This window comes from Poecilia reticulata, linkage group LG18, assembly GCF_000633615.1.
Source record: "Poecilia reticulata strain Guanapo linkage group LG18, Guppy_female_1.0+MT, whole genome shotgun sequence".
NCBI lineage: Eukaryota > Metazoa > Chordata > Actinopteri > Cyprinodontiformes > Poeciliidae > Poecilia > Poecilia reticulata.
In genome coordinates this window covers 3516997-3531887 of record NC_024348.1, presented here as the reverse complement: position 1 = coordinate 3531887, position 14891 = coordinate 3516997, and the positions used below count along the sequence as shown (strand labels likewise).

General features: G+C 37.2%; 2 protein-coding genes across 2 annotated transcripts in view; one reads left to right on the top strand and one right to left on the bottom strand.

The window, feature by feature from the left end:
- Nucleotides 1-11014, top strand: acox3 (acyl-CoA oxidase 3, pristanoyl). Its single transcript, XM_008434991.2, has 18 exons — nt 1-173; nt 550-647; nt 783-918; nt 1943-2017; nt 2184-2273; nt 2921-3064; nt 3930-4018; nt 4434-4530; nt 6092-6274; nt 6507-6629; nt 6703-6823; nt 6897-7019; nt 7857-7970; nt 8291-8406; nt 8851-9025; nt 9120-9187; nt 9819-9905; nt 10705-11014. The coding sequence occupies exons 1-18, from the start codon at nt 54-56 to the stop codon at nt 10822-10824; spliced, it is 2079 nt and encodes a 692-aa protein (XP_008433213.1). The 5' UTR covers nt 1-53; the 3' UTR covers nt 10825-11014.
- Nucleotides 593-14891, bottom strand: part of nat16 (N-acetyltransferase 16) — a 57239-nt gene continuing 42940 nt past the window's right edge. Inside the window, exon 6 of the mRNA XM_017310485.1 lies at nt 593-613. Within this exon, the coding sequence (XP_017165974.1) occupies nt 613 (1 nt within the window). The 3' untranslated portion in view covers nt 593-612. The remainder of the gene's footprint in view (nt 614-14891) is intronic.

Genomic DNA, 14891 nt, shown 5'->3' with positions numbered 1-14891 from the left:
AAAACGTGCTGCTGTTCCTTTGCAGGAGGTGAAGCTCTGAATTCTTCCAGAACATGGAGCAGGTCGTGGCTGACCTCCCCAGCGGTCCGCTCGACGCTTACAGGAACAAAGCCTCCTTCAGTTGGAAGGAGATGCTCCACTTCATTGATGGAGAGGAAATATTACAGTTCAAAGTGAGATCAGATTCTCTGCTGTCAAAGGTTTTCCAAAATAATATTGGATCCGGTTTTTCTTTTTCCATAATTTAGACAGCCTCTTTCAGTTTTAAGTGTTTGTAATACCTCAAGTTATCACTCCATCAATTTAAAGTTTTAAATACTAATTAATTAATAAAACCTCGACCCTATGTCAAAAACACCCGATGTTTTTGACACCCTATGTTTTTCACATAGGGTGAGTGAAGTGTGGCTCAACAAGTACTTTAATTTTCAACATAAATACGTTTTAAAAATGTCAGAAACACGCCATGCTTAAAAATAAATGTGTTTGTTCTGTTTTATGTCGATGTTCCATATATTTTCTCCTCTTATGTCTGGTTGTCTGGTGCAGCATCACGTTTTCAAGAGTTTGGAAAATGATCCCGTGTTTGCCCGTCAGCCTGGAGAGGACATTTCTGTTGAGAAAAAGAGAGAACTTAATTTCCTCAGGTATGTTCGAACTATTTTGAACATTACACCATAATACATGTTACATGACAAAACCTAATTAGTATCTGTGAGGTTTTGCTCAATATCTTTTACTAAAAATGGTGCTTGAAGAAAGGTCTAATGTACAACATGCAGGGTAAAGCAGCTCTTTCGCTACAACTTCCTGACTAATGAAGATATGATGGCAAACCCGTGGAAGGTTGTCATTTTGGACGACTGTCTGGGCATGTATGACTGGGCTCTGGTCGCAAAGTATGGCCTTAACAAAGGGGTAAGATCTTTTTTTGTTTTCCAAAAAGATTGTGTGATAAAAATGTGATAGTAATTTGTCTGCTTTAGAATAGTTGCTTCTAATAAAACATTTAGGCTAAGTATGCGTTATTATTAGGAATAATTTCCTAATCCCTTAAACCAGTGTAGATTAAGTTTCTGTCCTACAGAGTGTTTGGGATCATCCTTTCAGAACATGGAAACTTTTAACATGGCCGTCTGTAGGGACCACACACAAGGCTGTGAAACCTTTCTCTAGCTGTTGTTTGAATTGCGGATCTTGAATTAAATATTTATTGGAGGCTGTTTGTATTAAGCTTAATAGTCTCTGTATGTCCAATGATACCCTGCAATTATTTTTCACGCACTCTTAGCTCTATATTCTTCCATTTTGCCTAATAGTTTTTAGCACTTAGATATATTATGGAAGTCACTTGAGCAACATAACAATATTCTCTAAAATCAGGTAATGCAAAACCTCCTTTCTCTTTTCCTAACTGTAACTTAACAAACATTACATTTTGATGAGTGCCATCAACAAAATCATACATACACATGAAATATGGTGGTCAATGTTTCAAAAGCAGATAGAAACAGGTGACTTTTCAGTCTAGATTTAAAGAAACTCAGTGTTTTGGCTGTTTTGCAGATCTCTGGAAGTTTGTTCCAGTTTTGTGGTGCATAGAAGCTGAATGCTGCTTCTCCATGTTTGGTTCTGGTTCTGGATGCAGCACAGACCAGATCCAGAACCAGGAGACCTGAGTGGTCTGGAAGGTTGATACAACAACAGCAGATATTTAATGTATTGTGGTGCTAAGCCCTTCAGTGATTTAGAAACTAACAGCCTGTAGAACTGCGTGATGTGCTCTATCTTCCTGGTTTTAGTCAGAACACCAGCAGCAGCGTTCTGGTTTATAGCCTGACCTGTGAAGACACTGTTGTGTCATTTTCTCTCAAATGTTCTTGTGTTCTGCTTCAAAGTACTTGTCAGAGAAAAATGAGTAACTCTTAAAATCTTGTTTCAGATGTTTGCAGGAATCATCGTCAGTACAGGGTCAGGTAGACATAGTAAATATGTAAAGGACATTGAAGACATGGAGGTAAGTGACAACTTCAAAATGCAAACAGCTTTATTTTTTACTAATTGTACAAGAAACAAAATAGCGAGTTTTGTTCTTCACATTGTCCTTTAATGTATGAATCTTTCCATGCAGAAAGAGTGCTAGTGAAGTTTAGTGATTTTATTCTGCCCATCTTTTTTCTCAGACGTTTGGGTGCTTTGCACTGACTGAGCTGAGCCATGGTAGCAACACTCGAGCCATGAGAACCACAGCCACATATGACCCTTCTTCCCAGGTCAGCATACACAACTACAACACCTTCTTAAATGTGTTTATATAAATGCTTTATAAATGAGCTAAGGGCTTTGGGTTTGCCTGGAGGGACGGTGGTGGTTGTGAGGGCTGTGGGTCTCTGAGTCTGGCCTTTCGGTGGCTGACTTGCGATAGTTCGTAATATGGGGTGTCCTCGGCCTGACGTATCGCAGTGTGGCAGGGGAATGTGCGTGGGACCTTTGGTTCTCCTCTCAGAGGAAATGGTGAATGAACTTTGCCCTTAAGAGCTGCCTGAAAGGAGATTGGGAATGAAGTCTGGGAGGAGGGTTTCACGAGGATTCCGTCTTTTTGTATTAATGTGAAGCATCAGTTAATTCAGTGAAAGTTGTTTCACAAACTCCACTATTCTAAAACGAAATAGCATAGAATGTGCATTTGCATTTCACCGATACCTTTATAGACATGTAGGTTTGCCCATGTCGCCCATGATATCAGAAACCACCACTGAGGACCAGCGTTTGGAATTTGGGTTGGAAAGAACTGTTAAAAACTCACAAACAGAACTGAGTGCATTGAGCTGAAGCTGCAATGTCATAAACTGGTAGTTATTGTGATGATTTGTTGCAAAATCTATAACCCTCTTTCTTCAACTCTGTGCCTGTGCTGCAGGAGTTTGTCATCAATTCTCCAGACTTTGAGGCTGCAAAGTTCTGGGTTGGAAACATGGGAAAGACGGCCACTCACGCTGTCGTATTTGCTCAGCTCTACACACCTGACCAGGTGTGCCATGGCCTGCACTCTTTTATTGTTCCGGTAAGGCTCTGATTACGTAATGCAGTGTTTCCCAACCCTGGTCCTCGAGGCACACTGCCCTGCATGTTTTAGATATTTCTCTGCTTTAATATGCCTGATTCAGCTGATTGCAGTTCAGCAAACACTTGTCAATTGAAATCACCTGTGCTAAAGCAAGGTAACATCTGAAACATGCAGGGCAGTGTGCCTCGAGGACCAGGGTTGGGAAACACTGATAATGTATGTGTTTGTAATCGTCAGTAAAACCCCCCATCCTACGGTGGGACAGTAGAGAGCCTACTGACCAGCACCATCCCAGTCTGGTTTTGGGGCATTTAACACCTTTGACTAGCAACAAAAAAAAGCAATGAAAACGTGTAATTCACTGAAGTTAACAAAAGTATGTTAAAAGTAAGGGTTCACACATCCCTTACTTTTGACATATATATGAAATATGAAGTATTGATTTGCACAGAATCAATATTTCAAATTGGAAAAATGCATCGTACCTGCATTTTCCATGCTCAACCAACATATGTAAAGAAATACTGTGTGTCTATTCCTGGGGTGTGAAACAGGTGTCAACTTGCACTACAGGACATTACCACAGAAAAGTGTGTAAGTTATGTGGCCTAGATTGAGCAGCAGTCTAGTTTAGACACATTTATTTGGACTGATTAAGACTCAAATTTTGCTTTTTTGTTTTTGAACAAAAAATCTTAATCCCAATTAAGCCTTTCTTATTGAGGCCTACTCAGTATGTGATATAACATATTTTTTATATTTGATATTGTATTGTTATAATGCATTCACTATTTCTGATCTGTATCTAAAGATGACATAATCTGATTACTGTAATACCTCATCTAAAACCTGTGTTCTGCAGATAAGAGACCCCAAAACCCTTCTGGCTCTACCTGGTGTTCTAGTTGGGGACATGGGAAAAAAATTAGGCCAGAATGGACTGGATAATGGGTAGGTAGCTGCAGCGGTAATTTGAACACCATAGAAATATCTATATATATGTGTTATACCAAACTTACTCTATAAGTTTTTGACAGTATATAATCTAATACACTAAACTCAGTTTTTAAAGTTGACTGAACAATAATTTACATGGACTGATGTAATACAGTTCTGTGGACAGTCAGCAAAAAAATATCTGTGAATTAAATTACAAACTTACTTTGAGTTCTGTCGTATTAGAAGATGATACATGATGTGTAGAGACTTAGGAGAGTATAGCATTATACAGAATCAGAACTAGCAAATACTGTAAGGAACCAAATGTCATAAATGTGTCACAAACAGTCTTGTTTGATTTATGCTGCATTGTTCTTTCTAATAAAACATAACAAGGTGTTATTCTTTTGGCCCTTTGTCACAACAGGTTTGCAATGTTTCACAATGTGAGAATTCCCAGGGAAAACCTCCTAAACCGGACAGGCGATGTTACCCCTGATGGACAATATGTGACACCATTCAAGGTACGCATTGCTGCACCTCTTCTATTTCTTGCTAACACAAGCAGCAAATCAGCCAGGCACATAGCAACAACTCTGCATTTCAACATTTTGTAGATATAGTGAAGATGATTGGTGAAGTTCAAAATTAGCCTCAGAATGGTTACTGAAGTGACTTAAATGTTGAGGTTATAGGATTTTCACTCACAACTTTCTCTTGGGTTGACAGAGAATTTCCCAAAAAAGAGGGTGGTGGTTGTCTGGATGAAGTCCTTGTTGATGTCAGAGGTGTGAGGAGAATTGCCTGGTTTTAGATTATAGAGAGATTACTAACTGAAATAATCAATATATGCAGACTATAATGTCCGAAGGCACAACATGTAAATCTTGAAGCAGATGAGCTACAGCAGCAGAAGACCACGCTAATGTAACCAGCTACTCAATAGCACCTGGCTACTTTAAAAAATAGCTGTCAAATATTGTCTGATGGAAGTAAATATTTAATATATTTAGGTGTTTTAGTTGGGCCAGATCTGAATTTAAGGTCTCTCGGCTGCAACTTCCTGGCTACAAACGCAGAGGTCCTTTAGGCTTTTTTTTCTCCAACAGAAAGCACGTGTTTGATGCCGACTATCTTAGATAGAATACTCTAAAAAAATGAGCACTTTATGCTCAGTTTTTAGCAAAAAAAAAAAAACTGCTAAAAACTGAGCAGTTTCTTTTTGCACACACAAGAGTAGTTGGGGAACATTGGCCTGTGTTCATTCATAAAAAGCAAATATTCCAGGCCCATTTGTATAAATAACCTGGAGTTCACAGGGATGATGCCTTCAGGGACACGGTCTCTGTTTACGCTCCATGTTCTCATCTTTTGCTGAGAATCCACTTCTTACTCAGACTCAGACTGTACTGAGTGGACAAAACAAATGATGTTTTTGTTTTGTGGAGCTGCTCACATATTGATGTCAGAATGGAAAGACAATCTGACTGTATAGTCAAAGGTTTACTCCATTCTTCGACCCATAAAGCTGATAGGGAGGAATAACCAAACTGAGTTTTTCACCAGAGGCTTTAGCTCCCCAGTGTAAGCTAAACTGCTTTAAAAATTCATTTTTACCGCCTTCCATGACATTAACAGTGCAACTTAAGGTAATCAAATTGTTTACTCCATATGCTGTTATGCGTGCATGTTATGTTTTGTGCTCAATGTTTATATATTTCACTTAAAAGCATTAGGTCGTATGTAATGCCTCCCTAAAAATCAAAAGACCCAAGAATACAAATACCGCTTTTTAAAAACATCTTTTTTAAAATAGGTTTTTTCAATACACCAGCCATGTGTAAAAAGTAGGATCACTAAGAGGCACAAAGCAATTGCATTTAGGAAATATACATGTATCATCTTCCAGCATTATTATTTTAAACATTATGTAACCTTTCACTGATTGAAAGTGCTTGTTCTTATGCAGCTTCACAAAAGTGGACACTTTGTTGTTAAAGGACTCATTACTTTTTAGACTTGTCAAAATCGGATGACTAATCCAATATTGACAAAAGTTACAACAATGTCCTTTCTTTCCTGTAGGACCCTAACAAGCGTTTTGGGGCGTCTTTGGGGGCCCTTTCCGGAGGTCGGATTTACATCACCAGAATGGCTCACATCAACTTGAAGCTTGCTGTCACTGTCGCTATTCGATTCTCCGCCACACGAAAACAGTTTGGACCAAGTAACACAGAGGAGATTCCAGTTCTGGAATACCAGTTACAGGTGATCATTTCTTATGAAGTAACAAAAAAATAACTCAATCATCTCCACAAGCATTTAGAAAGGGTAAAGACTAAATTGGGTTTAGTTAAAGAACAGGAACAGGATTTTTTTTTCACCACATCTAATTTCGATAAAGTACAGTCTGGTGGTTTGATCTCCGCTTTTCATATGTAGTTATTATTACTTCAAACATTCTATTGACACTCATGCACATGTTCTGTTTGGATTGTAGCAGTGGCGTCTGATCCCATATGTGGCAGCAGCATATGTCCTGGAACACTTCACTAAAACCATCTTCATGAACTTTGTTGAGTTCCAGTTTGGACAGCTGATGAAAGACAACAGTGACAGACAAGTAAGTACAGCATGAGGCACACACTTCTTTTGTTTTACACAGGCATTGACTCTTTTGATCCCATGTTTCACAGGCAGAGATGGGAAGGGAGATCCATGCCATCGGGTGCTCTAGTAAACCACTGGGTTCATGGACGGCTCAGAGGGGCATCCAGGAGTGCAGAGAGGCCTGTGGTGGCCATGGATACCTTGCCAGTCAGTAGTTCATCACAAACACTCGCCCCAGGTCACCGAGTCAGTGTGAGCGCTATAACTCTGTGTGTTACAGTGAACCGACTGGGTGACCTGCGTGATGATAATGATCCAAACTGCACATATGAAGGAGACAACAACGTATTGCTCCAGCAGACCAGCAACTACCTTCTGAGCTTGTTCCATGCCAAACTACATAGTAAGTGTAGGGGAAAGTCTTTAAGATTAGTTATCAAGAAAGAGGATGAAACGGGCTCACTTGTTTAATGACATTCATATGCTATAATCAAGTAGGACAGTTCAAGTATGTCCATTCACAAGAAACATATAGAAGGTTTATAGTAAAACCAGGGGCTATGGGTGGGCCTGGGTACCCATTCAAATATCACCAGATTTATCTGCTATTGACGAAACATAGTCTCATCCAATATTGACAAGCTTTCTTGGAACTGTGATATTGGAAATATTATATCAAGTTATTATAATGACTTTCGGAGGGTAGAGTTTAGTGTAGGAAACGCTGCCATTTTCTTGTTCAGAAGACATCGTGCTGGACTTTCTCGATGTCCGTCATTTTGACAGATGACGTTGAAAAATCCAATCTGTGAGCTTAACTCGAGCTCTGTTTCTGCACTACAAATTGAAATTACAAGTGCCACTCCTGCCGAAGTTTTGAAATCAGGGAACATTTCACCATTTGAAATGACCAGAAGTCGGCATTACTCTGTGGATGAGGTGCAGCAAGAAGAAAACCCGCAGAATGTGCTCCTTCGCCAGACCCACTCCAAAGACGCAATGACAGAGCAATGGAGGGAAAAAACATTAATCATTAATAGCATTAATATTCAGACCTGAATACCTGAATTTGACTGACTATATCTGAATTCATAATTGCTGTGCAGAGAACCTTATTCATTCTTTGTTGTACATTCATCAGTGACGTAATTGTACCTAAAATATACATCTGCAGTTACCCAAGTGTCATCTCTCCTCTAACGGCTGATTACTAATCTCCACCTGTGTTATTTGGTTTCAGATGGCGTTCCCATTCAGTCTCCCTTTCACACTGTGGACTTTTTGGATAATTATTTAAAACATCGGGAAAGCAAGTTTACAGCAACAACAGTAGAAGCCTGTATGGAGCCTCAGGGTACGATGATATGTCCACTTCATAAAAAAAATACATTTCTTCTACGCTGCTCTATATGTAAAATTTCGTGTCCCGATTAGAGTTGAATTCAGAACGACAAAGACGAGCTTCAGTCCTTTTGACATACATTAACGCATCATTGTCAAATGTTTGTATTGAGTAATTTCAAAACTTTGAGATAAATTTAACAAAACTATTTGGTGAGAAAAAAGAACAAGGTCCTTGTCATGTTGGTAACATATTAATATTTACTGCATGAAGTTTATCAGTCTGTTTTTTAACCCTTTATTAAAACATGATTTCTTTTTCTATGACTTCAGTGTCTTTAGCTGCCTACATGTGGCTCATCAGTTTTCTGCTTGTGGAGAGTCAGAAGAGGTTGGAACAGCAGAGTGCCTTAGGCAGCGATGAGTTTGAGACCCGTAACAACAGCCAGGTAACAGAACACACTGAGGTTTGCACAGGGAGGACGTACATTTTAGTTGCTGTAAAATTAGTGGAGGTTCAGGAAAGGGCAGAATGCCTGCCATTGTGCCGCTGTCTTAGAGAAATATTGTGAATATTGTACACATTACTGGATTGACACCATGACTGACTGAAAAAGGTAATATTACATTTTTCAGTCAGCAGAAAAAAAAAATAATTTTTGCAATAACCTTCAGTTTCATTAAAGATGAATTTTTGTACAGTAATGTGTCAAAAGTTAAATCACCTCTGAAATGCTGCCGTTCAGCTTCATGCCAGTTCATTTGTCAATTATATTGACAAGCAGACGAATTGAATCAGTTAAATATGTTTATGGTGTTTTGATTCGACATCTCTTTTTACTAATCTTGAACTAGAGTTCAGTGTTAACTTGCTTGTCCATGTGTGTGTTCAGGTTTACTACTGCAGGTCCTTGGCTATCACCTACATTGAACACTGCTGCCTGCAGAGGTTTTACAGCCTGACCACTGATCAGGACACGCCCTCTGACCTCAAACCAGTCCTAAGAAAACTGTGTGCCCTGTATGGACTGTGGAGTCTCAGCAACCACATGGCAACACTGTTCCAGGGTATGTCACACTCTCTGAATTAAATGGAAACAAACCAATAATGTTTGTCTGTAACATAACTTTAATACTTTTTCAAAATGCTGTTCTTGTTCAGGTGATTATATGACTGGAAGGAAACCAGCAGAGTTGGTCCAGCTGACCATCCTCAGACTCTGCGCAGAGGTACATTGTCATGTCTAACATAAGTAATCATAAGTATGAGTAGAGTATGCAGTTCTGTACTGGGCTGCTGCGTTTTCAGAGATTTCTAGAAGCCAGGATCTAGCAGCCTGTGTTTGTTAGCTTGCTTGGAAACTTCATACTTCATTACAGGCAGTGTTTACCCACAATGGACAATTTTATATTTGATTATTTTCTCTAACATATTAATTTACACTTTAAATAAACAAAGAACAACTAAGTGTACCTTGAAAATTTGTTTTAAAATGAAAGGATGGTCACACACTCATCTATTTGATTTAAATTGGTCCTCTCATCCATCCATCCATCCATCCATCCATCCATCCATCCATCCATCCATCCATCCATCCATCCATCCATCCATCCATCCATCCATCCATCCATCCATNCCATCCATCCATCCATCCATCCATCCATCCATCCATCCATCCATCCATCCATCCATCCATCCATCCATCCATCCATCCATCCATCCATCTGGTGTTGGTAATGGTGATGGCAGAGTGTGTGGGGAGTGTTTTCCAGAAGTCATTAGCATTCAGTTTTGTTATCTCTTTTGTGTTGTCATAAACTTGAATCATTTGTCATCTTAAATTCCTTTTTGTCTCAACAGCTGAAGAATGAAGCGGTGGCTCTAGTGGATGTTTTAGCTCCCACAGATTTCATCCTCAACTCCCCTATTGCCAACGCTGATGGAGAGGTAGGGAAGGACAATATGGACTGAAAGTGTTATGATATTTTATGATACTATTGTGATAATGACAAAAGTGATGATAAAAACTATTCATTACTTCTTTTTTTAGCTAGCTGTCTGGCTGTCACTGGATAGCAAACAAACAAACAAACAAACAAACAAACAAACAAACAAACAAACAAACAAACAAACACTGCTCTTGAACAACATATCCATTTCCAATACACTTCTTTAGGAATACAGTCACATAAATAAGTGTTATTTATGTCACAAAACCGGACACAGTAACTGCATTTCATCATATATTCTAATGTATTGATTTATATTCATTCTCTCATTGAACAAACGGTGGAGAGAATAGTTAACAATCCCAGCAATACAGACAATTTTTTTAAATGTCATTAACTGGTAATTATTATAAAAAATAAATAAAAATTCTCATTATGATAAGATTATTTATAATTTATCAATTTATAAATGATACCCAATACAATAAATTCCCAGCCCTGGAGAGGTAAAGAAATACAAACCTGAGTGAAAATTTTGTTATTTCCATAACGAGTCAGAACCACCCAGACTGACAATAAATTAAAATAAATGAATTAAAGACTAAATACTGGAAAGTTGTTCTTTTCAAATATAAAAAAAAAAAACATGTAATATCTCCTTTTTGCGTGTTCATTTGTGTTATGAAATCACATTCAGCTGAATAAGTCTTAATGTACACAATATCAATTAATATTGTTTCTGGTGTGCATGGCATCTTAAGTAGTTTTATTCACCAGATCATTTCTTCTGTCTGCAGCTGTATAAGAACCTGTGGTCCACAGTGATGCAAGGCAGTCAGGTGCTGGAGCGTCCCTCCTGGTGGAAAGAGTTCTGCTCCAATAAACCGACGGTCGGATCCCTTCATTCCAAACTTTAGAGGCTAAACAACAATATGGAAGAGACGACAGATCCACTCTTAGCACGAAAATAAACTTAAGACGAGACGGAATGTTTCTCTGGGGCATTAAAAGTTATTAAATTGATTTGGTTGAATTTAAGGCCTTACAAGGCATTGAATCTGAATCACAGTGGCATTAAAATGTTTTTATTAGTTTTGTTCAGCCAGACTCGCTCATTTGTGAATTTATGAATTTTTGCCAGTGTTATCTCAAAAAGTGATGTCAAAAACGAACCTTCCTTCACATGACTTTGCAGCTTAAAAGTAGGCGAAGAAAACAATATTATCATTAAAAAACACACATTTATTTAGTAAGTTATACTATAAAACAATATAGTATAACTATATACTATATTGTATATAGTTATACTATATACAATATAGTATATTACTATATACAATAGTATATATTGTATATAGTACAATATATACTATATATTGTATATATCTTAATATTACTTATATTAAGATAAGTAATATTTCAAAAGACCAGAAGAAATTTTATGTTTTTTGAACAATAACAATATTTGTTAATCTGTTGCTAAGAGATGAGCTTCTGGTAATAAAATGCAACAAACTAAAACATCTGATATTTACTTTTGCAAAATTTGCCAACTGTAAATTTCCTGTGCCTAAGCAGTTAAGCAGAACTTCAAAAGAGCTTATGTTTTATAAACAATAATATCACTTGTTATAAATTTGGTGTTAAAAGATTAGCGTTTTTTATTTTTCTGATAACAAACTGCAGATTTTTTGCTTTTGTGTTGAATGTCTGTTTCGTAATATATTTACCCCCAATGACAATCAAAAGAGCAGAAGAAACCTTATGTTTTTTGAATAATAACAGTATTTGTTGTTAATCTGCTGCTGAGAGATCAGAGCGTTTTCTGGTAACAAAGTGCTACTAAGCAAACATCTGATTTTTACTTTTGCCAAAGTAAAAATCAGAAGTCAGTGCATTAACATTAGCACAGACAATAGCAGTGCACTGCCCTCTCTCTTGCCTTTTTCCCTAAAATAAGGTTTTTATTTTATTAAATTTTTTTTATTTGCCATGTTTAACATACTGAATGGAGGAAGTCAATGTAAGACATCATGCTAGTGATACCCCAAATGCCACTGGCAGTATTTAGGCTAACATTAGCATTTTGGCTAATTTTATCTTATACACTAATTTTAACATACTGAATGGAGTAAGTACATGTTACTCAACATTCCTGTGACTCTCCACATGCTTAATGTACACAATATGTGAGTACATTGTAGCTTACTTTAGCATTGATGCTAAATTTTATTAGCATCATTGCTAAGAATTAGCATTCTTAGCATGCTATTTCTTAGCATCAGAACCGCTGTTCTAACACCCGTCGGTGTTCCAACCGACGGGCACACTTTGGCAGGCCCCATTTAAATTTCTTCAGAAATGTTAAATGTACTATTAAATCTGATTTAATGGTTTCAGAAAAGATCAGATATGGCAAGTGTACTTTTGTAAAAGTGGAAAACGAAAAAGATCTTCATAGTTTGATTGTTATTGGTATGTTATTGCTACAATCTGACGCTATGAATTTAATCTTTATGTTTGAGCTTGGTTTGTTCACAAATACATCCCAACAAATAGCATGTCTCATCAGCACATAATTTTTACACACACAGAAATAAAAAAAAATACACATACAAAAAAATAATACTAGACCCGTTTTCACTGGTCTATTCATATTTAAAATCATTTGTCAGATTATAAACTGACAAATGATTTTAAATTTGAATTGCCTTGTTGCTGAAAATATGCTATATAAGTAAAATGACCTTACTTTACCATTAGTACTGAATAAATTAAATTAAAAATTATTTTTTTATTGGTCTGGTGTAATGTTTTAATCTTAAATGTCATGTTTTCATTAGATGTGAGCAGAAAATGATTGCAAGTAGCAAAAATAAAGGATTTTAAATATTCTTTGAGACTCTCTTCCACTCTCTCTCATATGTATGCAGGTATTTCCTGCCTGTAACCATCAAACTATACCACACCCAACTCTAAATGTCTAAGTTTACTCTGGACTCATTTATAGATTCAAATATTTCCATCTACATACTTGTTCTTATTTCGCTTTATTTTAGTCATATTGCAATTAAGTATAAAATTACAATTTCATACTTGTGTTATGTACTTGTAGTACATAACTACTTGTAACTAATTCATATTTTTATACTATTTAACACTTTGGATGGGAGTAGCTTGTCAACAAATAAGCAAATGTGAATTAAATTCTCCACATGGAGAGGAACCAGTTGAGGTGGCCTGGGCAAATGTTTAGTGTTTCCTAACCGTGGTCCTCAACGCACACTGACCTCCATGTTTTAGATGTTCCCTTGTTTCAGCACCCCTATTCAAATGCATTTCAGCAAAACCCTGTTAATCAGCCATCAGTTGAAGTTATGTGTGCTGCAGTAGGGGAATGCCTAAAACTTTCAGGGCAGTGTGCTTTGTAAAACAGTGCCAATCAGAGGTCCCAGAAAAATAAAGCTGGAAGAATTTTAGTTGTTCAGAAAATTACGTTCACAAAGCATCTCCTGTCTGCCTCAAACAGCACTGCACCACCAAAGACAATAAAACAATTATCTTTGTCAAATCAGTTCATGACAAAAGAAAGCATAACCGCAGTTGACAGTTAACATACTAGCAGGATAAGTTAGGATAGCAATAATTTTAAGAACTAAAAAGATGGCAGTTAAATCTAGATCTACTGTTACTGGAAATGGGTTTGACAAAAGTGTTTGTGAGTATACAGTGGTATGTTCAAATTTTTTTTTTTATGTTTTTTTTTTTTGGGATGTATGATTTATTTGAATGGCCAGGTTGTCATAATTTCAGTTCAACAGCAGATTTCACTAGTGAGCAATGAATGAAGGACGGATTAATGGGGAACAAGAATAAAATGTATTCTAAATAAACTCTTCTTAATGCCCACTAGGGGGCGTTGTTGGACGTACAATATTGAGTCAGGCTTACGGCAAAGACTCATTCCTTCATTCCAACACGGCAAGTAAGGGACTTAGCGTGTGTGACTGAAAACACGAGTTCTGTATTTTTTAATATGTTGTGTTTTATTGTTCTGTTAGGATATAATTCCTACAGCGGAGCTTATGACTGTTTTTTCCCTGCAACTTTGCAATATGATTTATCTAGCAAGCGTTACAGAGCAAATTAAGCTAATTTAGCAAGCTAAATGTTACAGATATGGCTTACTTAGTGATGTTTATTTACATTGCATTGTTGCTGTAATTACAGAGCAGTCTACAACTTGCTCTATAATTTAAATAGACAAAGTGTGCGCCTTCAGTAAATCTGTTAAACTGATATTTGCTTCCATGTCGTTAGTATTAGTATCGGTACCGTAGCCTCACGAGGAGCTAGCGAAACCGTTCTTGTGAGAAATTCTGTTCCCCTGAGAAAATCTGTTCCCCCGTTGTCGGGAGCGCGCATTGCAGCCAGAGAAGTGGATCCGGCGGATCTGACCATATTTACGGCGCTTCTGATCGATTTCTCGGTAAAACCACTCATATAATCATGTCACTTTTGTAACTTTCAGTTTAATCGGCAGCTATCAAAATAAAAATACATACATAAATAAACGAGGTCTTGTGTGGAGGTCTTTTTACGCTGTTTTGTGTTATTTTAAACGCGAAGTGAATCGATCTTTTTTTCAGCTTTTGTCTCGTAAGCCTGACAAATAAAAGTCAGTCAACAAACACAGGTTTCCAACACGTTGTGTGCATTTATAATTTTTCATTTCTCATAAAGGAGGAGGGAAGCTGGTCGATAGCAGGGCAAAAAATAAAGACTTCCTGAAAAGATCAGAGTGTAAACTTTTTGGTAAATCCCGTTCTAATGTAAAATATGACATTACTGGATTAAGGAAATGTCTAGTATGGTATCACACATAATATTTTTTGAGAATTTGGAAACAGGTGCTTTTTATTTCACAAAGGTATTGGAGGAGAAGAGGAGAGGATGGATATTTCAGCTGCCTGAAATAATGTGT